The 26,271-nt window shown below is 40.9% G+C and overlaps 1 protein-coding gene across 1 annotated transcript in view; it reads left to right on the top strand.

Moving 5' to 3' along the window:
• Positions 1-22,184, top strand: part of LOC117511462 (copine-5-like) — a gene marked incomplete at its 5' end in the record, with an annotated part of 243,000 nt that extends 220,816 nt beyond the window's left edge. Inside the window, 2 exons of the mRNA XM_034171485.1 lie at positions 17,733-17,836; positions 22,066-22,184. Of these exons, the coding sequence (XP_034027376.1) occupies positions 17,733-17,836; positions 22,066-22,174 (213 nt within the window). The remainder of the gene's footprint in view (positions 1-17,732; positions 17,837-22,065) is intronic.
• Between the last annotated feature and the right edge of the window lie 4,087 nt (positions 22,185-26,271).

The raw sequence follows: 26,271 nt of genomic DNA, 5'->3' as shown, positions 1-26,271 counted from the left end.
GTCGCCACGCGACCCCCGCGAATTTGTAGCATTTGATTGCGCCCGGTGTGAACGCGTTTTGGTTGTTTTAAATAGATGAAAATCATCATCTATTTTTGGCATTCCCGCTCCTGCCCGCTCCCATTCATTTTTATTCCCGTCCCATCCCAATCACGGGATTGATAAAATTTTGACACCCATCCCGCGGGAATCCCGCAGGAATCACGTGACCCACGGGAATTCCCGAAAAATGTCATCCTCTAGTTCACACAGCAAAATTGTTTCTGGCTAAGTTAATGCATTTTACTTGGGTGGAAATACCTTACATAATTTGTTATGTTCTGAGCAATTTATTTTCTTGAGTGTACTGATTGGCTCCTGGTGGACTGAGGTGTTAGTGCTTACCGTCAGTGACTGGAGCAAAGTGCTGCTGTGAGTCACCAAGTGCATGATGGGTACCAGCGTCATTACTGCAAAGCACCTCTTCAAGACGTGATTTTGCAATATAAATGCAAATGATCATTTCTGGTACAGATTACTACTTCCTGTCTCTCACAGCCAGTTAGAGAGACACAGACGTGTTACTGCAAACCGCAAACCTTGCAAACTGCAAACCTTGGTGTTTACACCAAGGTTAAAATGTGGGATGAATTTTGCTCTTCGTTATGTAAAGGCGTGAAAACTGTGCGAAACAGCAGACTGTAGTTGAAGCATCTGAAGTCCCTTGTTGTAATTCGACTTCCCACACATGTGAATTATAAATTTAGAATTTCGGCCATCCATCTGGATGGTGTTTATTCTGAAATTCACCTGTGACCAAAACTGAGAAACTGAGAAACTGGGAAACTGAGAGCAGCAGATTGGGAATTGACTGGGGAAGTTCTGCAGGGATTGTTAACGGAGAAGCGACTTGGCTCTCGGTCTTCATGCTGGATTTGCCAGGTGTCATTAGAACGAGCAACAGCCTCTGCATGGATCAAAGGCTCCCTCTTGGCTGTTGTTATCTCTGGCACATATGACTTGGTAAGCAGTGGCTGGCTCTCTCCTGCTCACAGCCGCAGCTCGAGCTGATTTAAATCAGAGGAAACCATACAACACGAAGCCCCTGTGAGCTTTAATCCTGTTTTATTCATGTGTTTGTAGAGCTGGCACTGTCTTCCAAACCGTGCATAAATGTCCTCGAGCAAAGAAGAAGGTTTCAACGTGCCTTTAGATTGAATTTAGGGGAGGTGATGTCTAGTGGTTAAGTGTTGGGCGTGAGACCAGGGGATCCTCGGTTCAAGTGAGTACCTTGCATGGAAGCACCCTCGCATCAGGGTGAATGTGAGGCATTATTGTAAAGCGCTTTGAGCGTCTGATGCAGATGGAAAAGCGCTATATAAATGCAGTCCATTTACCATTTAATTTATGTAATCTATGCTCAACAAAAAAATTAATGCAACATTTTCATTTACACTTACTTTTCATAAGCTGAAAAAAGACATAAAAGATTTATTTTCCTCAAACATTGATAAATTTGTTAAAATTTATGTTGGTGAGCACTTCACTTTGTCAAGATAATCTATCAACCTGGTAACTGTGACATATCAACACCTTGATTATTGGACGTGTATCATGGACTGGTCACACTCAAAGCTCACTCAGAAATGTGCAGTTGATCTTGAAAAAATGCCTTTATTAGGTGAAGATGCTGGATGTGGTGATCTTAAGCTGATGTGGTTTTAGGAAAGTTTTCCTGACAATCTCAGTTTTCTATGTATTTATTTATTTGGCTGCACCAATATAATTTTTTTTAGAAAATAGAAGCCAGTGCTCATGCACAAACTGTTTTCTTGTAGAAAATGAAACTCACATATAATGGATTCAGGTGGACCAGCAAATTTTGTCCATTATAATCGAAATCCACTATATGTAACAGACAAAAACAGACAAAATCCACTATATGTATAAAACAGACAAAATCCATTATATGTATGTAACGGATTAGGCAGTCAGGCAGTGGCGGTTCTACACTGAATTACTCCCTGGGCAAGACCCCCTCCCCCCGCCATAAAGTTTTGCACAAACAGCCATTTTTAAAAATTATTTTATTATTAATATTTTACAAGTGCCCCTTCAACTGAAACTGATATCAAAAGACTGCGGGCTACAAAATACTGTAGCTCCAAACATCCATGAGTTGCAAATTTGAATAATCACACCCTTACATGTTAAATGTTTGTCATTAGATGCTTTATTTAAATCTGCCTTTCAGGGGGGAACAATTAGCTCTTTTATTAGGGTGCATATTCACCTCAAAATGTAGCTGAATATTTAACTTGATGTTTGGAAATGTTAGGCTAAATGTATAAATACTTAGCATTAACTAATCTGTTAAAGTTTTAGGTTTGACAGAAATTTGAAAATGTAATATTTACCTTTTTTTCTCCCTGATTTTTGCTCTTCATCTGTGGGTCAAAAGAAATTCTAAACTGAAATGTTACTAGCATTCCCATGCCAATGAAATTCAAATGTGAAAAAAAAGGGTCAGATTCAATCATTTCAGCTCGTAATGTGAACACAGCATAAGTTCTAAGCACGGCTTTGTTCAGTGCTTGTGCCCACGGTACCGCCCCACCAAAAACGGCACCCTGGGTGGTGGCCCGTATGGCCCGTACTAAAAACCACCACTGCAGTCAGGAGGCACCGAACAATCTACCAGGAATCCCCAGCACCAATTAGTCTTACGTATTTCCTTGATTAAACACCTGACCTTAAATCGGAACCTGCCTCATTTCATGGCAGGGTCAAAACTTTGTCTGAAAAAATAAGTGCCTGCATTAAATAAGTGCCAGGCATTATGTGCATTAAAAAGATTCATTTGATCAAGTCACTCTTTTTTCTAAGTCCGCTGCAGAGTGGTACCTTAAAATTCTGAAGCCTGATTTATGCTTCTCCAACTCCATGCAATGATGCTGACAAACGTGTGACTCTTAAAGTTCTCCGTCACGTCTTTATGCAGTTTGCTGCGGGAACATCTACTGTTTCTGGATTAATTTGTTCCTCTCTATTCAATCGTCAACCTCCAAACCATCGTTACCGGTATGTGCAATTTCCCTCCATGAATTGTGAGTCATTTGATCATCTTTTTCTGACTCCGTGTGGTAAAGTTAGTCATATTTGCGGACTATTCTGCCAAACGTATTTCATCCATGATCGAAATATATTCACATGCACACTGCAAATACTAATAAAATATGATGGGAGAGGAAGGAGTCAAAATGTAGAAGTGACCAATCACAGTTCTTTACAGTGTCCGTCATTTAGCAGGTATACGTCAGGCTCTGGAGAGGGTTCGCAGCCAAGCAGAGGGCTCTGATCTAAAGCGGTTGTCTTTGGTTCACCACAACCAGGGATGTGTATGGAACTTAACACCACTGCCAGCCTTGAATTACAGCCTGCCTCGGTTAGGTGCCGGGTCTGAGCACGTTTTGAAAAAAGTAAACGCATCTTCTTTTAATCAGAGAAATACGGTACCCACTTTCCTTGAGTTGGAGAGTGTCAGTGCTGAAGTTCATTTCGTACCTCTGTTGGGGTTGGGCACATCCAGACTGCTCTGGCAGGTACATGGGTGGGGTTTTTAATGGGAATACATTGCAATGTGGCGGGACGTTTTGTCTGTTGCGAGCAAAAATCCATTTTAGAAAGTCCGGTATATACGGTATGTATTACATGGAAAACCATACAAAAGCATTGGAACTTTTGCTTTTGTCTGGTGAGTGCGAGTATCCAGTTTATATGACGACAGTTTAGGCGAGTTTTACTGTATATGGCAAAATTTCACATTATTTGCAATAATTTCTTTGTTTTTGCTTTGGATTTGCCTGAGGATATTTTGGTAGTGTTGTATGGATGCCAAACAACACACAACCTGGCATGAAATTTAGCCAATTAAATGGGAAATCTGGTCAGATCTGTAGAGTACTGTTTGGTATGTGGCTGTAGAATAAAACTCTGCCTTACCCAAAATTAAAGTGTTTGTGTTCCATTGTGGAGTTTTGAGCATGTTTAAAACCAGAGTCACTGTGTCATGTCAGCTAAGATAAATGTTCTTTTGACTACTGCATCCTGTATTAAGATGTTTTGAGAAATCATCTGAAGCTACAGAATCCACTATAAAAAAAAGGCAAATACTTGTGTCATATTAATGCCTTCTTATTCTCTGTGTGTTATCACCACAGCAGCTTATCGTCATACTGACATCTACTGGCCAAAACATTTGGAGTAAAATACTTTAATGTTTTAATAAAAATAATTTATTTTGGCTTCTCCAGCAAGTAATAGTCCAGTCATTATTGTCTAGATATAGAGAGAACTACAACATGCATTTTCACATTTTTATGTGCATAGAAGAAATATTAGACCTTTTACTTGTATCCATGAAAAATGGGAACAAAATTGAAAGTGTTGCAGTGGTGTTTTTATTGAGTATATGTATACTCACTTTCTAAGCACCTGTTTTTTTTTATTCTCAGTAAGCTCTTGGTCACATATTCTGATACTCACCAGCTAGTGTAACTGACTGATTTTGGGGTTTGTTTTTTTTTTGTTTGTTTTTTTTTGGACTGAATGAATGTTTCCTGCAGGCAAGTGGAATTATGTTTATCAGGGAACAGCAAAATAAAATTCCACTTTTTTAAGATTGTCTCATTTCATTTTATGTATCATCCAACTGTTTTTTTTTTTTTCCCCTGATGAATGAAATCCTGCACTGGAGATTTATATTCAAATTAAACACCTGAATGAACAGAGTGAAGCATGAAGCTCACAGAAGATCTGTGGTAATTTGTGATTTGTATAATCCTCTGCTTCATTTGGTGAATTTATGCGATGCTAGCGAAGGCATATACTTATGTCATTGAATCCAAGTGCACTCTCAGTATTGGCGCAGACTTCTTTGACAGGATGGTCCCAATTTCCAGAAGTGAGCATGAGCACTGCAGTGCTTTGCCACTTATCCACTGCAGTGGTATCTTGGTAGAACAGAGAATTGGGAAGCAGGTTGCAAGCTGAACTCAGTATTCCCTTGGTGCTCCTAAACCTCAGTGGCTGAAATGAATGTTCTGCCTTCTTCCTTGCTTAATGAGAGAACTCTGGTCGACACCAAAGTGAGTGTCTGTATTATCTGTGCCTAATGAAGGCTTAAGGCACCATGTTGCCATGATGGTGTAATTGCAGAGGCCATGGCAGCCTATGCAGAAGAGTTATAGAGCTGTTCCCAAGATGCTTCTTTCTTGAAAGCACTTCAACTGACCTCAGCAAGCTACTGGTAATAAAGTTTTTTTTGTTCATGCACAAAACAAGACATAAGCAGAATCTGCCTGTGCAAATTATGTTCTTGTTTAAAGCCATCAAGGGAGAGCACGACACACTGCAGGCACGTATCCAGCACAGTGGATGATCTCGCAAAGTTCATGTTGAACTACGCAAACAGAAAAAGTCCATTTTCAATAAATATGCCTTTAGATATGTTAAATATCCTCTTAGAACTGCACATAATAGCACAATAACAGTTAAAAATGAAACTAGATGAACAACATCCCTGTTTCATGTATGCACCACTAGATATTTAAAGTCTCTTGCCAGTGCCACCCATTACACAAGTAGGAATGGTTGGTGTGTTTCTATGCACATCTCAAATTCCTATAAGGTCAAATGGTTGACTCTGCCTTCCTTTTGTTAATGACCTTCCTTGGAAAAACATTTTTTATGTAAATATCACAGGCCAGCAAGCAAGAACAGAAATGTTCAACCAGAAGTAGCAAACGTATCCAAAACAGCAGCAAGTATCATATGAATGAGCAATGAAACGCATTAATTTTATGCCATTATAGCCTATTGAAGTATAAATATTTTGACCAGGCATCCAGTTTTTCCCAGAACAGGATGCATTTTAGGTGTTTTTATGTCCTTACTTATTTTCTCAAAAATGGACACTTTGTAAGGTGACAACAGCATTTAAATGCAGTCACTGTGTGCACACTTTACTCACATACTAGGTAATGTGTGAGTTTGTACCTTGGTACATTGTGTATTTAGTCCAAATCTGGTCAACTTTAGTAAAAACTGTTCAAAATACACTTGCAACAGCCTCACTACATGCTTGTTATCATGGCCTAGTCAGTGGGCCCGCATGGCCGCCGAGCGTGAGGGCTGGCACCCACAAATCCATGAGGACATAATTCAATTCGAGCATAGGCGGAGGGGTTCCCTGGAAGAAAAACATTGCCCCTTCTACCCCAAATACCATCCAGACCTTTAACTGCCGCCACTGTTGTAGAACTTGCCTCATGGATTGGCTTCATCAGCCATGTAGTTGTCCTGTGTGTCCTTCCTAAATCTTCATCCACGAAGTCAAGCCAGAGAGAGACTCATGACACTGTTGTCCACACTAGCTTATAATACACAAATAATGAATGAGTGCAATGCCTCGTTGAATGGAATGTTCCATCTTTCACCGAATGAAATATTCTTTCCATTGAACAAATGAAAAATGAAAAAAAAACATTATTTTTTTATATAATGGCTAAAATAGATCCTTGTCATTTGATATATTATTAATTTCTAAACAAGAGAAAGGGACGTACATTTTGGTGTGTATCATTGGTCCTTTGAGGGCAACAGGTTCCAACTAGTCCAACACAAATTTTAAATAGCAGTCCAGTCAGATAGTTCAAAAACAATCCTGACACTGTAGTCCATAGCTGGTGCCCTGCACTGACTTTGTGTACAGACTACGGTCTGCTTTTCTCAGTCCAGCAAAAAATCATGAAAGAAATGTGTTGAGCTCTTCATCCAAAAGCAGTTCCACTTCACCTAGAGACGTCCCAGCGAATACTGCAAATGCCTCCAGATGGATTACGGCGTACTGGATTTGTTTTTTGTGTTAGAAGAATGAGCAGTGTCGATAAGCTCCCGTCATGTTGGTTTTTAAGCAAAGTGCTGTCGCTGTTAGTGTGGTCACAGCGTGCAATAGCACTAAGCGCATAGTACCAAAATTGCACGCTAAATAGCACTAAAAGTGCATGCTAAATGGAACACAGTGGCAAATGGTACGAATAATCCATGTCACGTGACATACAAACCACCAATCAAATGCCATATAAAAGTAATTATTACATTAGCTAGGCATGAACATCATAGGGTTTTATAAAATTACACAAGTACGAGGTCTGTTAGAAAAGTATCAGACCTTTTTTTTTTTTTGCAAAACACCTGATGGATTTGAATCACGTATGCTTGCATGAGCAAACCTTGAACCTTTGTGCGCATGCGTGAATTTTTTCACGCCTGTCGATTGCATCATTTGCTGGTAAGCAGCATTTGTGTGAGGACGTGTGTTGTGCTCTCGGCGGATTTTCATTGCAAGGAAAATGGTGGAATGACTGGAGCAGCGCTACTGCATCAAATTTTGTCAGAAACTGGGCGACAGCCAGGTGGAAACCATTTGGAAGATTCATACGGCTTTCGGTGACGATCCTCTGGGCATCACACAGATTAAGGAGCGGTACAACCGGTTTAAAGACGCCTGCACAATGGTGAAGAGCGAACCACGCTCCGGTCGGCCATCAACGTGCTGAAATGACCAGCTCATTTCCAAAGTGAACGCTGTGGTGATGTGGGACCATCGTGTGACTATCCGAGAAATTGCCGAAGAGGTGGACATTAGCACTTTTTTGGCACATTCCACTGTGACAGAAGATTTGGCCATGAAAAGAGTGGCTGTGAAATTCATGCCGAAGTTGCTGACGGCGGAGCAAAAGCACCTTCATGTTGAAGCCTCACAGGACATGCTGTGACATGCCCACCTCTTCCACAATTTCTCAGATAGTCACATGACTGAAACGTCACCGAAAGCCGTCTGAATCTTCCGAATGGTTTCCACCTGGCGGTCGCCCAGTTTCTGTCAAAATTTGATGCAGTAGCGCTGCTCCAGTCGTTCCGGCTTTTTCCTTGCAATGAAAATCCGCCGAGCACACAGCATACGTCCTCACACAAAAGCTGCTTACCAGCAAATGACGCAATCGACAGGCGTGAAAAAAATTCACGCATGCGCACGAAGGTTCAAAGTTGGCTCATGCAAGCACACGTGATTCAAATCCATCAGGTTTTTGCAAAAAAAAAAGGTCTGATACTTTTCTAACAGACCTTGTACATATAAACAGTTCCACAAAACAAAAGGAATGAATACCATTCTGATCATGTAATTATTATTGTCTAGCTACTGTCCAGTCACAGTTTACCCGAGCATTTAGTTGCTGGAAATTAGCCAATTTTTGAGAACTATATGTATTCTGCTAAGAATATATTGATCATGTTTCTAAATTGTTGCATAGTTTAACCTTGCAGCTGTCGCATTGCATATTTGTGTATGCTTAGTGCCACATGAAAGAAACAGTAGTTATAACACCAAGCTTCTATTTTCTCTCATTTTTGTAGAACAAATGAATGAAATTCAGATTATTACTCTCCAATGTGACTGCAGCAATAATCATATTCTGAAACTACTGAACTCATATTATTGAAAATGGACAGAATACAGAGGATCATACAATGGTTTGTATCTTTCCCTGGAAGCGCTAATTTGCTCATCAAATTATTTCAACACATTTCAGTCATCTCTCTCTATAAAAAAAAACATTTTAATACACATATGGGTAAATACTCATAATGATCATACAAACACTTTTCAGTATTTCAAAAATGATCATTTATGACCCTTTGTGGTACATGTTTACAGCCAGTTCTTTTTTCATTGTGTTTCACTTGATTTCTAAACTATTATTTAAATACTATTAAATAAAATTAGTTTGGGGATTGGGCAGCACAGTGTCTTAGTGGTTAGCACTGTTGCCTCACAGCAGTAGGGTGTGGGATCACTTCCCTACAGGTCCTTTCTGTGTGGAGTTTGCATGTTCTCCGGTGCTTGCCAAGGTTCCCTCCAGGTGCTCTGGCTTCCCCCCACATCCAAAGACATGCAAGTTAGGTGAACCAGTGACTCTAATTTGACTATAGGTATGTGTTTGTCTGTCTATATGTGACCCTGCCTGTCCAGGATGTAGCCTGTCACTCATCTAGTGACCACTGGGACAGGCTTGAGCTCCCTTGTGGCCCTTGATTAGAATAAGCGGGTATAGAAAATGAATGATCACCGTAGTATTTCTTCTCTTTTTGTTGTTGCTTTATGCTGACAAATGATACTGTATTTGTTATTTTTCTGATGCCTGATTCTGTTTTTCTCTCTGTTTGAGGACCAGAGGGGTGGTGTGCTTTTCTGCCGGTGCACAGGACCCCCCCGTGAACGCCCAAAATTTCCTGTACATTCGTTTTTGTCAATTGTGTCGGTAGCATGGCCCAAGCAGAGGGTCACCCCCTTGAGTCTGATCTGCTTGAGGTTTCTTCCTCTAATCAGGCTCAAAACTACTTGGTGCTCAAAACTACACTCAACATGATTGCACCACCTGTGTTAAAACCGCTCTCCCCCAAATCACAGTCACCTTGGTTCAATGATTACCTGCGTGACCTCAAGCATAAGGCAAGAGGTCTAGAACGGAAATGGCGTTGTTCAAAATTAGAAGTGGCATGATGCTATCTTAGACTATAAGCATGCATTATTGGCTACAAAGCGGACCTAGCATATCCCAAAGTCTCAGAACGTCATCTCAATCAAAAACAAAACCTTCCAACATCGGTCTAAATATAAATGAAGAGACATGTTTCGATAAATTAAAGGTATCCGAGCACATCAACAAATTCTTCACTACCATCGCCTCAACACTTGTCGACAAGCTTCCGCCTTCTGCCGGTAAATATGGCATACGCCATATTAGGGAGTATTATCAATCTTTGTTTGCTCCGGTAAATAGTTTTAAACTTTCTTTGGTCTCGGAGGACATGGTTACCAAGTATTCTTGGGCCTCTACTTTTTCTCATTTATGTTAACAACATTCCGTCCGCCGTCAGTTGCAAGACACTCTTGTATGCTAATGACACTGCCCTTATCGTTTCGGGCAAAGATGCCGAGGGTATAGAGAAAATACTCTCCTCGGAGCTTGAGTCAATCAGAGAATGGCTGATTGATAACAAGCTATCTTTACATTTAGGCAAAACGGAGTCAATACTTTTCGGGACTAAAAATAATCTCTGCAAATGTAATTCCATTCAGGTGCACTGTGTTGGTAATATATTGAACTGTCAAACACAGGTGAAATACCTGGGTGCCAAACTTGATCAATCTCTATCTGGAGCTGGCATGGCTGAAAATGTCATTAGTAAGTCAAACGCTAAATTGAAATTCTTATATAGGCAAGCGAGGAATGTCGACCTGATAACCAAGAAAAGGCTAGTATCGGCACTCATTCAATGTCACTTTGACTATGCCAGCACCTCTTGGTACACTGGACTAATCAAGAAATATAGAACTCGGTTGCAGTGTACCCAGAACAAGGTGATTCAGTATCTTTTAAATGCACCAGCCAGAAAACATATCGGCGTTCATGAATTCGAACAAGTTGGTATGTTACCAGTGGAGTTGCGTGTTCTCCAACTGAAATTAAACGAAATGCACAACCAGTGTTGTATAAAGTACCGGAAAATCACACTTAAGTAAAAGTACAGATACCCATTAAAAAAATGATTTGGTAGAAGTTCAAGTCACTGATTGAAATGCTACTCAAGTAAAAGTCTTAAAGTATCTAGTATTTATTGTACTTAAGTATGACAAGTAATGTACAACTAAATGTACTCAAGTATTGAAAGTAAAAGTACAAGTAAATGTTAATAATCATAAACGGACTGATTTTTTTATATTACAAAGTTTATCTAGGCTTGTAAATGACTGGTAGTATTAGTCAAAATACTGAAAATTGTGCACATCACACAAAAACACTTCAGAAACAAGGTTTCAAAACCTAAATGAGAGTAGGCTACTCACTAGGTGTTAACAGGAAACAGTTATTTATAGTTATTTTCATTGTTACATGGTTTTATCTTTTCTGTTGTGTTTTGTTAGGTTCTTTTTGTCTCTGTCTCTAAAATTGTATTGTAACATTATTACCCTTACGGAAAAAATCTATAAGTAATTTTATAGGCATGACCTATAGGTTGCTATAGGCCAGGCTATAGAATTTCCGTGGACAAGCCTATAGAGAAACCTATAGGCCACCATAGAAAAAAATCTATAAGTGCCTATAGGCAACTGGGATGTTTCACCTATAGGCCCTCTACAGGCGGTCCTATAGGATGGCTATAAGAGCCCGCAGGCCAACCCATAGGATCTCTATAAGAACCTATAGGCCGGCCTATAGAATTTCTATCAGAAGTTATAGGATCTTTGTAGGAACTTATAGGCCAACCTATAGGATCTCTATAACAATCCATAGGCCATCCTATAGCATTTCTACCAGAACCTATAGGCCAACTTATAGGATCTCTATGGGAACCTATGGGACAACCTATAGAATCTCTATAGGAACCTACAAGTCATAATGCCATAAAATATACAAAGGATAATGGGAACAATTAAACATTTAAATATAAAATTTATTTCACAAATACAACTCAGCCACATGGGGTGTGCAGCCAGTACATTCTGAGTGCCGGTCCCAAGCCCGGATAAATGAGGAGGGTTGCGTCAGGAAGGGCATCCGGCATAAAACAAGCCAACCCAACTATGCAGACTCAGAATTGAATTCCCATACCGGATCGGTCGCGGCCCGGGTTAACAACGTCCGCCACCAGTGCTATTGCCCAACAGGGTGCCGATGGAAATTGGGCTACTGCTGGGCGAAGACGATGAAGAAGAGGAGGAAAACGTTGCCACGAACAGCGGGAGAAGAAGAAAACTAGAAGGGTGGAAATGAGAGTGGGGACTTTGAATGTTGGTAGTATGACTGGTAAAGGGAGAGAGCTGGCTGATATGATGGAGAGGAGAAAGGTAGACATATTGTGTGTGCAAGAGACCAAGTGGAAGGGAAGTAAGAGCAGGAGCATCGGCGGTGGGTACAAGTTGTTGTACCATGGTGAGGACAGGAAGAGAAATGGTGTTGGGGTCATTTTAAAGGAAGAGTATGTTAAAAGTGTGTTGGAGGTTAAGCGAGTGTCTGACAGGGTGATGAGTGTGAAGTTGGAAATTGAAGGGGTGATGATGAATATCATCAGTGCATATGCCCCACAGGTAGGTTGTGAGATGAAGGAGAAAGAAGATTTCTGGAGTGTGTTAGATGAGGTGGTGGAGAGTGTGCCCAAGCATGAAAGAGTGGTGATAGGAGCAGACTTCCATGGGCATGTTGGTGAAGGGAACAGAGGTGATGAGGAAGTAATGGGTAGATATGGTATCAAGGATAGGAATGGGGAAGGACAGATGGTAGTTGATTTTGCAAAAAGGATGGAAATGGCTGTGGTGAATACCTACTTTAAGAAAAGGGAGGAGCACAAGGTAACATATAAGAGTGGAGGAAGGTGCACACAGGTGGACTACATTCTTTATAGGAGATGCAAGCTAAAAGAAATCACAGACTGTAAGGTGGTAGCAGGAGAGAGTGTCACTAGACAGCATAGGATGGTTGTTTGTAGGATGACTTTAGAGGTAAAGAAGAAGAGAGTGAGAGCTCAACAAAGGATCAGATGGTGGAAGCTGAAGGAGGAAGACTGTTGTGTGAAATTTAGCGAGCAGGTGAGAGAAGCACTAGCTGGAGGGGAAGCAATTTTGGACAACTGGAGTACTGCAGATGTGGTGAGGGAGACAGCTAGGGCAGTACTGGGTATGACATCTGGACAGTGGAAGGAAGACAAGGAGACTTGGTGGTGGAATGAAGAGGTCCAGGAAAGCATAAGGAGAAAGAGGTTGGTGAAAAAGTTTTGGGATAGTCGGAGAGATGAAGAAAGTAGACAGGAGTACAAGGAGATGCGGCGTAAGGCGAGAAGAGAAGTGGCAAAAGCAAAGGAAAAGGCATATTGCGAGCTGTACAAGAAGTTGAATAGTAAGGAAGGAGAAAAGGACTTGTACCGATTGGCCAGACAAAGGGACAGAGCTGGAAAGGATGTGCAGCAGGTTAGGGTGGTAAAAGATGCACATGGTAATGTGCTGACAAGTGAGGAGTGTGTGCTGAGAAGGTGGAGGGAATATTTTGAAGAGTTGATGAATAAAGAAAATGAGAGAGAGAAAAGGCTGGATTATGTGGTGAGAGTAAATCAGGAAGTAAACGAGATTAGCAAGGACGAAGTGAGGGCTGCTATAAGAGGATGAAGAGTGGAAAGGCAGTTGGTCCAGATGACATTCCAATGGAGGCATGGAAATGTCTAGGAGAGATGGCAGTAGAGTTTCTAACCAGATTGTTTAATAAAATCTTGGAAAGTGAGAGGATGCCTGAGGAGTGGAGACGAAGTGTGCTGGTTCCTATTTTCAAGAACAAGAGTGATGTGCAGAGCTGCAGTAACTACAGAGGCATAAAGCTGATCAGCCACAGCATGAAGTTATGGCAAAGAGTAGTAGAAGCTAGGCTTAGAAAACAGGTGAAGATCTGTGAGCAGCAATATGGTTTCGTGCCGAGAAAGAGCACTACAGATGCAATGTTTGCTCTGAGAATACTGTTGGAAAAGTACAGAGAAGGACAGAAAGAGTTACATTGTGTGTTTGTGGACTTAGAAAAAGCTTATGATAGGGTGCCAAGAGAAGAGTTGTGGCATTGTATGAGGAAGTCTGGAGTGGCAGAGAAGTACGTTAGGGTAGTGCAGGACATGTACAAGAATAGTGTGACAGCGGTGAGATGCGCAGTCGGAATGACAGACTCATTCAAGGTGAAGGTGGGATTACACCAAGGATCAGCTCTGAGTCCTTTCTTGTTTTCAGTGGTGATGGACAGGTTGACAGATGAGATCAGACAGGAGTCCCCATGGACTATGATGTTTGCAGATGACATTGTGATCTGTAGTGAGAGTAGAGAGCAAGTTGAGTCTAGTCTGGAGAAGTGGAGATATGCTTTGGAGAGAAGGGGAATGAAAGTCAGTAGAAGCAAGACTGAGTACATGTGTGTGAATGAGAGGGAGCCCAGTGGAATAGTGCAGTTACAAGGAGTAGAAGTGGTGAAAGTAGATGAGTTTAAATATTTGGGGTCAACTGTTCAAAGTAATGGAGAGTGTGGTAGAGAGGTAAAGAAGAGAGTGCAGGCAGGGTGGAGTGGGTGGAGAAAGGTGGCAGGAGTGATTTGTGACCGAAGAATATCAGCAAGAGTGAAGGGGAAAGTTTACAAAACAGTAGTGAGACCAGCTATGTTGTATGGTTTAGAGACAGTGGCACTAACAAAAAGACAGGAGGCAGAGCTGGAGGTGGCAGAGCTGAAGATGTTGAGATTCTCTTTGGGAGTGACAAGAATGGACAAGATTAGGAATGAACATATCAGAGGGACAGCTCAGGTGGGACGGTTTGGAGACAAAGTCAGAGAGGCGAGATTGAGATGGTTTGGACATGTGCAGAGGAGGGACCCAGGGTATATAGGGAGAAGGATGCTGAGGATGGAGCCACCAGGCAGGAGGAGAAGAGGGAGACCAAAGAGGTGTTTTTATGGTCAAAATGAGTAATATTTTAATATTTCTGTATCAAAAGAATTTAATTTTTGGTCTAGGTGCGCCTCTAATAGAGCAAATATATGTAAGGCATTGCATTAATAATGTTATTGTTATGCCAGTTAACTTACCAATTGCGAACTCTACACCAGGCAGCTTCTTTTTGGCTCTCACATCTTTAAAAGCGTTGCGCTTTTTTCCAGTGAGGGAAGATGACTGTAGCACTTCTGGTGTGTGAATCATCCACAGCAGGGTGTTTGTGTATTCTTTAACATTTGTTTTTTTTTTGTTTTGTTTTGTTTTGTTTTTCATTTAGTAACCTCTTTTGCCAAACTGTTATGGCCACCCCTGGCCACAAAGTTACCTGAAATTAAAAGACACTAGGTTAGGCACAAAATAAAGCTTGAGATGATGTACAACAGTAAAAAGTTTCCTACAACAAACAGTACGTCTGTTAGAAAACTATCCGACCTTTTTATTTTTTGCAAAAACCATATGGATTTGAATCACATGTGATTGCATCAGCCAAGCTTGAACCTTCGTACGCATGCGTGAGTTTTTTCACGCCTGTCAGTTGCATCATTCGCCTGTGAGCACGCTTTGTGGGAGGAGTGGTCCAGCCCCCTCGGCGGATTTTCATTGTCAGGAAAATGGCTGAGCGACTGCCGCTTTGCTGCATCAAAATTTTTTCAGAAACTGTGAGAGACAGCCAGGTGGAAACCATTCGGAAAATTCAGATGGCTTTCGGTGAAGATCTTATGGGCATCACACAGATTAAGGAGTATTACAACCGGATTAAAGATGGCCTTGAGTGGCTGAGGGCGTGCCGCGCTTCGAGCGGCCATCGACAGGCTGAAACGACCAGATCATTTCCAAAGTGAAGGTTGTGTTGATCCGGGACGTCGTCTGACTACCAGAGAAATGGCAAGACGTGCGGCGGAATTTGCATGTCAGGACGGAGCCGTGTAATGGCGCAGAACAAAAAGCACCTCCGTGTTGGAAGTCTCACGGGACATGTCCAGCTCTTCCACCATTCGGAAGATTCAGACGGCTTTGGGTGGCTTTTCAGTCGAGTGAGTATCCGAGAAATTGTCGAAGATCTGGGCATGTCACATGTCCTGTGAGACCAACATGGAGGTGCTTTCGTTCCGCGCCATTAGCGGCTCCGTGGCGAATTCCTCCGCTCCTGTTTTCATGACAAAATCTCCTGTAACAGTGGAATGTGCCGGAAAAGTGCTATGTCCACCTTTTCTGCCATTTCTCTGGTAGTCAGATGACGTCCCGGATCAACACAACATTCAGTTTGGAAATGATCTGGTCGTTTCAGCCTGTCAATTGCCGCTCGGAGCGCAGTGTGCCCTCCGCCATTGTGTGCCGTCTTTAAACCGGCTGTAACACTCCTTAATCTGTGTGATGCCCATAAAATCGTCCCTGAAAGCCATCTGAATTTTCCGAATGGTGTCCACCTGGCTGTCTCTCACAGTTTCTGGAAAAATTTGATGCAGCGCTGCTCCAGCCGTTCAGACATTTTCCTCACAATGAAAATCTGACGAGGGGGGTGGACCAGTGCTCACTCAAAGCCTGCTCACAGGTGAATGACGCAACCGACAGGCGTGAAAAAACTCACGCATGTGCACGAAGGTTCAAGCTTGGCTGATGCAATCACACGTGATTCAAATCCATATGGTTTTAGCAAAAAATAAAAAGGTCGGATACTTTTCTAACAGACCTCGTATACAAAGCATTGTCTAGAATAAGAAAAACATCTTTTTTTCACCATGGAGCCTTGATGTGCACAAATGGAAGAAAAAATATTATTGCCTGCTTTAATTTTGAATATTCCATTATTATTTTGTCTTTTTTTTCACTCTTATTAACTGACCAAATTAAAAGATAACTCAATGGCAGTGACTGTTTTTTTTAAATCTGGTATGTGTTATCAGTACATTTTCTGCAGCACATGTATGGCAGAATATGATGGAGCAATGATAGAGCCATAGGTAGAGCCATCAACATAGATCTGGATCAAATCAAGTTATCCAAACCCAGCCCTCACTAATTTACATGTAATCAGTCCAAAGCTGAAAGCTCAGTTTACTTTACAAGGAACAAAACAAACACAAACAACAACAAGACTTCTGTTTGTTTTTCTATTTGTATTATGTCTCATAATTTGACAGGGGTGGTGGCTGAGTGGTTAAGTGTCCTTGTTTTTCCAGTTGGAAGGTTCCTGATTGAAACCCACCCCTGCCCGTTCTCCATGTAATATGGAATTGTGTCAGGAAAAGCATCTGGCATAGAACTCTTATATCAACAAGTAGATCCACCTCAGATTTGCTGTGGCAACCCTGAGTGGAAAAACTAGGGAGCAGATGAAGGGACTTACTATTTCATCTCATAATCTAAAATCTGCCACTTACTATCAAGTCAACATTTGGTATCCATTGTGATTCCTCAGAAACTGAAGGTATAGTGAGTGTCAAAACAGAGATGCTGTGTGTAGAGAGAAAGACCGACAGAATTATGAGTTGTGTTTTTTTTTATCTGATGTGGACATTTACTTGTCCACTCAAAGCCTACTCAACAGCTTCATTATTATACAGTGCAGGCTAATACCTTGACTGCAGGGAGACGATTTAGAACCAAGAGCATTATGGGAAATATTCATTGTCCTTGTAATGGTAGTGCACAGAGAAATGCTGTCTAAATGAGTATAATTATGGTAATACCAGTCTTTCTAATGTATCATTAGCTGCACTCACACCCTCCACATCCTTTTTGTACACAACCTCCTCCTCCGTGTGCAGGGTTTTTGAATCCATTTCTGTGCCTGTGCATGGTCTCTCATACTGTTACTCTGATTATACACATTACAATAAGGTATTTTCTATTTGAAATCGCTTATCCCATTCACTGTTATGCAGGATTGTATAATAAAGAAATGGTAATGAATGCATTAACTGGTTTTGGAAAGTAGGCCCCGTTTCACTCTTATTAGGATTCATTCAGCACTTTGCTTTTATTTGTTGAAGTATCTTGACATACAACATGTGTAAATAAACAACAGGAGTTGAACAGAGGAATGAGTGTGGATTCAAACCGACGCTGTCATCATTTACTGTTTCTCTTCGCTATTTCCTCTCTACCTGCAGGATTTTGCCACCATGCAGTTCTGCGCCAACAAACTGGACAAGAAGGACTTCTTTGGAAAGTCTGACCCATTCATGGTCTTCTACAGGAGCAATGAGGACGGCACGTAAGTGCATTCAAGCGTTTGTTCTGGTTCAGCTTCTTAGCTTATCAAAAGACAGGTAGGAGGGCAAGGTTTGGAGATGAAAGGGGAAAGGAATTAGGGTCAAGTGAATTTAATTTGGATGCTCTGAATTGGGCTGCAAAGCAATGAATGGAAGTAGACCACACTCAGGAGAAGTTACCATGTTGACCCAAATAAAACACAATTTTCTGTAAATACATCAAAAACATGAGGGTAACTTTATGATCAGGGCCATTTTATATGTGGGCCAATACCGTGTTATCACTAATGGGCACATTTCAGCTAATCAGCTAGCAAATCTAATGTTTTCATTAGCGTATTAGCTTTTCAAATAACTTTGAAAACCATTAGTGAACCAATTAGCTTCTACTAAATTTAATTCCACTAACTTAAGTCGGTTAACATTTTTTGAAATAAATTTTAATGGTACAAAAAGGCTTGTAGACACTAAAATCATTTATTTGATGCTGTTGTAGTAAAATCAACACCTCATGAAGACAACAAGCATGAGGTGGAAAAAACAGGGAACTTCCTAGTCGTGCTAGGGTCTACTAGTCCTGGGCAGTGGTGGGCACAGCTAACGAAAGGTTAGCTTCGATAACCGCTAATCAGCTAACTGAAAGTTATCTTTTAGAACGCTGAACCGATAACCAGCAAAAAAATTATCAGAAGCTACAGCTAACCGATAACTTTCACTATTGTTTCCAGTACAGTCTCAGCTACTAACAAGCGGATTTTGAGTATAAACACCGCCAACCCTTCTTATAGAGTCAAAGGTGATCACAAACCCAAATACAGCCAATGAGTCAGCGCTTCTGTCTTTGTGCACCCTGTCCACTGCTGTAGGGTTAGGGTTAGCCATGAGGCAGACATCTTGTAAAGGAAAGCAGGTTTGACTTATGGTTTTGATTTATAAATCAAATTAATGCGGATAAAATAACTACATTAATGTTAACTCTTAAAATGTACAAAGTGAAAATATAACACATATCTGTTAATTTTAAAATAATGCACAAGTTCTAAAGATTTGAACATTACAACAAAGATGCCCAAAGGGATTATGGGAAAACTGAGCCTCTGCTCATACTGATTGGTTGACTAATTCATTCTGTGTAAAAACCAACACAGGTTAATGTAACATGTCTGTTGGTGTTTACTAAAAAATTTGCTTGTGCATATTCTAAAATATGCCATTTTTTTTCATTTGTTTAAAAAGGCATTTGCAAAACCGAAAAGTCTGTTAAGTTGTGATTCAGGTCAACAACCATGTATCTGTTAGCCTCTGAGAAGACAAGATATTTAATGTTCAAACTGATAAACTTTATTGTTATGTGCAAATATTTGCTCATTTTGAAATGGATGCCTGCAACACATTTAAAAAAAACTGGGACAGTGGTATGTTTACCATTGTGTTACATCACCTTTCCTTCTAACAACACTCAATGGGCTTTGTAGGTGGAATTGTTTCCCATTCTTGCTTGATGTACGACTTCAGTTGTTCAACAGTCCAGGGTCTCCATTGTCATATTTTGCGCTTCATAATGCACCACACATTTTCAGTGAGTGACAGGTCTGGACGGCAGGCAGGCCAGTCTAGTACCCGCACTCATTTACTATGAAGCCACGCTGTTGTAACATGTGCAGAATGTGGCTTGGCATTGTCGTGCTGAAATAAGCAGGGACATCCTTGAAAAAGATGTTTCTTTGATGGTAGCATGTGTTGTTCCAAAACCTGGATGTACCTTTCAGCATTGATGGTGCCATCACAGATGTATGTGTAAGTTGCCCATGCCATGGGCACTAACACACCCCCATACCATCACAGATGCTGGCTTTTAAATTTTTGCTGGTAACAATCTGGATGGTCTTTTTCCTCTTGTGTCCAGAGGACACGGTGTCCATGATTTCCAAAACAATTTGAAACATGGACTCATCAGACCACAGCCCACTTTTCCACTTTGTGTCTGTCCATTTCAAATAAGCTCGGGCCCAGAGAAGGAGGTGGCATTTATGGATGTTGTTGATGTATGGCTTTCGCTTTGCATGGTAGAGTTTTAACTTGTACTTGTAGATGTAGCGACGAACTGTGTTAACTGACAATGGTTTTCTGATGTGTTCCTCAGCCCATGCGGTAAGATCCTTTACACAATGATGTTGGTTGTTAATGCAGTGCTGCCTGAGGGATCGAAGGTCACAGGCATTCGGTGTTGGTTTTCAGCCTTGCTGCTTATGTGTAGAAAGGTCTCCAGATTCTCTGAATCTTCTGATTATATTATGGACTGTAGATGATGGAATCCCTAAATTCCTTGCAATTGAACTTTGAGAAACATTGTTGTTAAACTGTTGAACTATTTTTCATGCAGTTGTTCACAAAGTGGTGATCCTCGCCCCATCTTTGCTTGTGAACAGCTGAGTCTTTTGGAGATGCTCCTTTTATAACAAATCATGACACTCACCTGTTTCCAAACAGGTGTTCTTGAGTATTCAACTTTCCCAGTCTTTTGTTGTCCTGTCCCAACTTTTTTGAAATGTGTTGCAGGCATCCATTTCAATATTTGCACAAAAGCAATAAAGTTTATCAGTTTAAACATTAAATATTTTGTCTTTGTGGTGTATTCAATTGAGTATTGGTTGAAGAGGATTTGCAAATCATTGTATTCTGTTTTTAATTTACATTTTACACAACATCCCAATTTCATTGGAATTGGGGTTGTATGTCAAGACAGAATAAATGCTTTAACTAGATTGTTAAAAATATTTTTCATGTATATTTGATTTTCTGAATATTTCTTATTCACATAATATATTATGTCCTGCGAATAAACTGTAGGTTGATTGAAAATTGTTTAATTTTATTTGTGCATTTAATTATTTATCTTTACATCTTGATCATCTGATTTGAACCTTGAGCTCAGGGTTCAGGGTTTTAAGGCTCCCATTGCACACTTTTGGCCCTATTGTGCTTCCTGATACCAAAAACGAGGAAGTCACTCCTTATTTGTTACAATCCCAAGTCTGAAAGAGTTGGGGCGATATAGATGTAAAGGGGGAAAAAAAATTAAATGAGCTTTACATTTACTTTGTTTCATTGCAGACAGTATGAACCCAAGATATGTTTGTGTGGTCAACTTAATTTAATTTATTAGTATACATCCATTTCAATATTTAAAAACAAAACATTCCAAAACTAGCAACATTCATCAAGAAATGCACCACGCGCAGTATTATTTTCCATGCAAAGTGCAGTAATATGTACTTGTATGGGGTGGGTATTTGGTTGAAGCCTTATGTGTTTGATGTAAACTGGGATATACAATGAAAAAACTGGAGATTGGCATAATATTTATTTAGAGGATGTGACAAACAGTGACCATAAAAAGTCGGTCACGGTCGCCAGCCTTCAAAACAAATGCAACCGGTGACCTTGACCTCCGTTTCATGGTCACCAGCCTTCGAACCCATGCGAAGTACTCCTCCAAGGCATGTACCCACCAAGTATGAAGTTTCTACGAGCAAAAGGTGCTGAGCTATGTTGTGGCGAAGGATTTGACAGTTGTGACCATTGGTGACCTTGAAAAGTAGGTCAAGGTAACCAGCCTTCAAACTCATATGAAGTACTCCTCCAAGGCATGTACCCACCAAATTTGAAGTTTCTGCGACCAATAGGTGCGAAGCTATGTTGCGGTGAAGGATTTGACAGTTGTGACCACTGGTGACCTTGAAAAGTAGGTCAAGGTCACCGGCCTTTGAACCCATGCGAAGTACTCCTCCAACGCATGTACCCACCAAATACGAAGTTTTTGCGACCAATAGGTGCGAAGCTATGTTGCGGTGAAGGATTTGACAGTTGTGACCACTGGTGACCTTGAAAAGTAGGTCAAGGTCACCGGCCTTTGAACCCATGCGAAGTACTCCTCCAACGCATGTACCCACCAAATACGAAGTTTTTGCGAGCAATAGGTGCCGAGCTACGTTGTGGCGAACGAATTGCGGCCGGACAGACAGACGGCCGGACAGATGGACGAACTGACGAAAGGACGGACAACCTGAATGCCATATGCCCCGCCTCGTGGCACAAGCCCTGCGCAGAGCATACAAAGTTGGGACGGGACAACTTATATGACTAAAATCGACATTCTACAGCCAGTTTTTTCGAGACGAGTGAGCTATTATAAAATATATTTAGCACTTTTTAACTGCTGTGTCTCCAGGTTCACCATTTGCCACAAGACTGAAGTAGTGAAGAGCACATTGAACCCTGTGTGGCAGTCCTTCTCCATCCCTGTGAGAGCGCTCTGCAATGGAGACTATGATAGGTAAGACATTGGAAAGTTAAATAAAATGTTTTGTGCACTCTACATCAAGAGAAGAGTTACTGTGGGTTTCCTGCTGGAATCAAAGGTACACAGAATATCATGTGTTGCATTCTTAGTCCATAGAAGTGGGGAGGTGATGGTCCAGTGGTTAAGCTTGGGTTTCAGACCAGAGGATCCTCGGTTCTAAGCCAGCCAGACCAGAAAATCAATAAGTGCCCTTGGGCAAGGTCTTTAATCTGTAGTTACTCCCGGTGTGTATTGAGCGCCTTGCATGGCAGCACCCTGACATCGGTGTGTGAGTGTGAATGGGTGAATGTGGGGCGTGATTGTAAAGTGTTTTGAGCTTCTAATGCAGATGGAAAAGCGCTTTATAAATGCAATCCATTTACCACAGTGAGCTTGCTGCATCAAATTCATCCACCATTAATTTTCTACCATTAATTCAATTGGCGCTGAAACAGAGAATTATTACCGCATAATTGATGACTACACCTTGCTTTGTCTTACCGTCCATTGATTTTCCCACAACTACAGCGAAGGCATTTCAAGCTTTTGACTGGCTGCTCCTGCGGCATCTGTTATTTTATCTCAATAGCAGAGGCACACGTGAGAAGGACCTTTGGCAGGAAAATACAAAAAAGAAATCGGCGACAAAGGAGAGACAAAGAGACACGGTGGCTGTAGTCATTTTTCAGATGTTGACAGGCTGCCAGAATAACAGAGGTGCCCTGCTGCATGTGTGAATGTGTGCGTGCACAAGCATGAAAGTGTGAAGACCCAGACAGACATGAGATTCTGAAGCAGTCAAACTTTGCCCTCTCCACCACGCAGAGACGGTTTGCTCCAATCCCCTCTGTGTTCACCTGCTGGAGAACCTAATTGGGTCAGACAGACTGCGGTGGAAGTATGAAAGATTCCACAGTTATTCAGTCTCAAGACATATCTATATATACTGAGCGATGTTTTTTAAACATGCCCAGTTATCAAAATCTATATAACTATATAGCACGTTCATGTTAGTGCAGCAGATAACAGAATATTTACAGAGGAATCATGCAAATGTGATAGAAGCACCAAATTCAACACAAATACACCTTACTCTTTTGAAAAACCCAACTGGCCATTTACATTTTCAGTCAGCCAGCCAGGTAGGGTCAATTGAACAATTACACAGGGTTCAAAATTAAAGATGCACCAATCATATTGAAAACTATACCACATCATTTGTCTGCGCACAAAGATTCCAAAAAGGTATAGTTTAGGCTATCTGTGATTGAATGTTATGGAGTTTATGGGGTAAAAACAGCAAAAATGGTGACAAAGGTCAATTTCAGTTTGTACAGGGGTAAAAAAGTTAAAGTTGCTCTAATTTTGGTAAAAAGTGATGCAAATTATTGGTTTCAGTTAATAGGGTTTTAAAAAGGAATAGGTCATGCTTAGTTATCATGTTACGGGTTAGAGATACGTATGTCACGTCATAGAATCCAGTGGCCGTCGACATTGTTTGACCTTTACTTTGGAGACCAAACATTCACACACCAGTCAAAACTATTTCATTTATTAATCCTATTAGCTCAATTAATAATTTGCACCACGTTTACTAAAAATTGGGAGCAAGTTTAACTTTCGACCCCTGTACAAACTGAAATTGACCTTTGTCACCATTTTGCTGTTTTTACCCCATAACTCTACAACATTCAGTCACAGACGGTACAAGTATACCTTTAATCTTTATTCTCACACAAATAATGTGGTTGCAGTTCTCAATATGATTGGAGTATCTTTAATTTTGACCCCTGTGTAATTCTTCACTTGACCCCAACCTGGCTGTCTATTGAAAATCAAAAGGCCAATTGGTTTTTTTTTTTTTCAAAAAGAGTAATGTCTATGTAGTATTTGTCCCAAATTTGTTGCTTCTGTCACCATTTGCAGGATTGTTTCAGTTATCTGTTGCACTATGTCCTGGTCAACTTAAGGCCTGGTTCACACGGCAGGATAATTAGGCCGATATTGACCCGATCTTCCCCTTCCGACAATCTTAAGGACGCCCCGACAATCGTGATGACGCTAAAGATAATCTTATCAGATATTCCTGTCATGTGTGGTGTGTTCAGAGCTCTCTGATCTGCTCGGAAGGGCGTCAGGAGCGCTCCGATCGCAAATCGGGGATATTCAACATGTTGGATTTTTTTGGCCCGATATCGCAGCATGTGTTGTGTCCTCCGACCACAAACGAGCACACAACCTGCTGAATGTGATGTGCAGCCAATCAGAAAGTGAGATGACGAACGTACGAGCAGAAAATAAAATCAAAACAGCTGTTCTGACTTACCAGAAAGTCCGGTGGTCGCGCTGTCTCCACGCCTTTAAAGAACACCTTTTTTCTTTTTCTTTTTGTATTTTTTTCCCCTCTGTTTTAAATAGTCCACAAAGTACCTCCGTTTGTTTACTCTGAAGTCACGTTTAATCTCGAGAGATTTTGTGAGATTTCCTGTCTGAGCTGTAAATGTCTGTGTGTGAAATCTGTTTGTGTGTGGTGTTGTCCTTACCGTGTGGCTGAACACCACACACTGTACGACCAAACCTGTTAGATCCATGATTTTTTATCTTCACATGTGTGGTCTCTCAGGTTTTGGAAACCTAAAGATAATTTTAAAATCTTGTCGTGTGAACCAGGCTTAACTCATCGGTTGTAGCCTGATACAGCCTACTCAGTTTTAAAAAGACATGATATTTTCAAAACTCTTCATGGGCTGTTTTACAATCAGGGTACATAAGTGGATTTTTAAGATTGTTTGATTTAAAAACAATTTGGAAATGACCAACAACGTTTAGTTTGCTATACATGGAGAACTACCACTGGTCTATCAGCAGCAATGGTAATTTGGTTTGATATCCCCGTTTGTTTACAAGCAGAACCCTAATTATATATATTAATGACAGCAATTATAGCACTAAATGGACTAATTTCCTTATTAAAGCCCACTGTATAACAATCTAACTCCCAGGATCATTGCCCAGTGGGGAAATGACTTGAGACAGACATTCAAAAATAAAATGTCTTGTCTATCAAAAATGTCCTCTCTGGAAACAGAGTGCATTTCAAACAAAAGCATCAGCGTTATGTGAATAATAATTTTTTTGTTTGAAAGAGGTCATCACTCTCTGTGATGCCACAAAGGATGTATACCTGATTCTCTCAAATGTCTTTAATATTGGGTGTAACTCTCCATCTGTCAAAAAACTGTCCTCTCCGGAAATGCTTATAGTCCATCACTATTTCAGAATGCAGACACACAATATAGCAGTTACATACAGTAGTGTTCAGAATAATAGTAGTGCTATGTGATTAAAAGATTAATCCAGGTTTTTGAGTATATTTCTTATTGTTACATGAGAAACAAGGTACCAGTAGATTCAGTAGATTCTCACAAATCCAACAAGACCAAGCATTCATGATATGCACACATCTTAAGGCTATGAAATTGGGCTATTAGTAAAAAAAAAAGTAGAAAAGGGGGTGTTCACAATAATAGTAATGTGGCATTCAGTCAGTGAGTTTGTCAATTTTGTGGAACAAACAGGTGTGAATCAGGTGTCCCCTATTTAAGGATGAAGCCAGCACCTGTTGAACATGCTTTTCTCTTTGAAAGCCTGAGGAAAATGGGACGCTCAAGACATTGTTCAAAGAACAGCGTAGTTTGATTAAAAAGTTGATTGAGAGGGGAAAACTATACGCAGGTGCAAAAAATTATAGGCTGTTCATCTACAATGATCTCCAATGCTTTAAAATGGACAAAAAAAACCAGAGACGCATGGAAGAAAATGGAAAACAACCATCAAAATGGATAGAAGAATAACCAGAATGGCAAAGGCTCACCCATTGATCAGCTCCAGGATGATCAAAGACAGTCTGGAGTTACCTGTAAGTGCTGTGACAGTTAGAAGACGCCTGTGTGAAGCAACCCCCAAGCGAGACGACCCCCAAACTCTGAATTCAAGCCACAGTTCACATGAAGACAGTGAAGCGTGGTGGTGCAAGCATCATGATATGGGCATGTTTCTCCTCTATGGTGTTGGGCCTATATATCACATACCAGG

The sequence above is a fragment of the Thalassophryne amazonica genome, chromosome 6 (assembly GCF_902500255.1).
Source record: "Thalassophryne amazonica chromosome 6, fThaAma1.1, whole genome shotgun sequence".
Classification (NCBI taxonomy): Eukaryota; Metazoa; Chordata; class Actinopteri; order Batrachoidiformes; family Batrachoididae; genus Thalassophryne; species Thalassophryne amazonica.
Note: the sequence above shows the minus strand (reverse complement) of the source record. Positions and strands in the feature narration are given on the sequence as shown.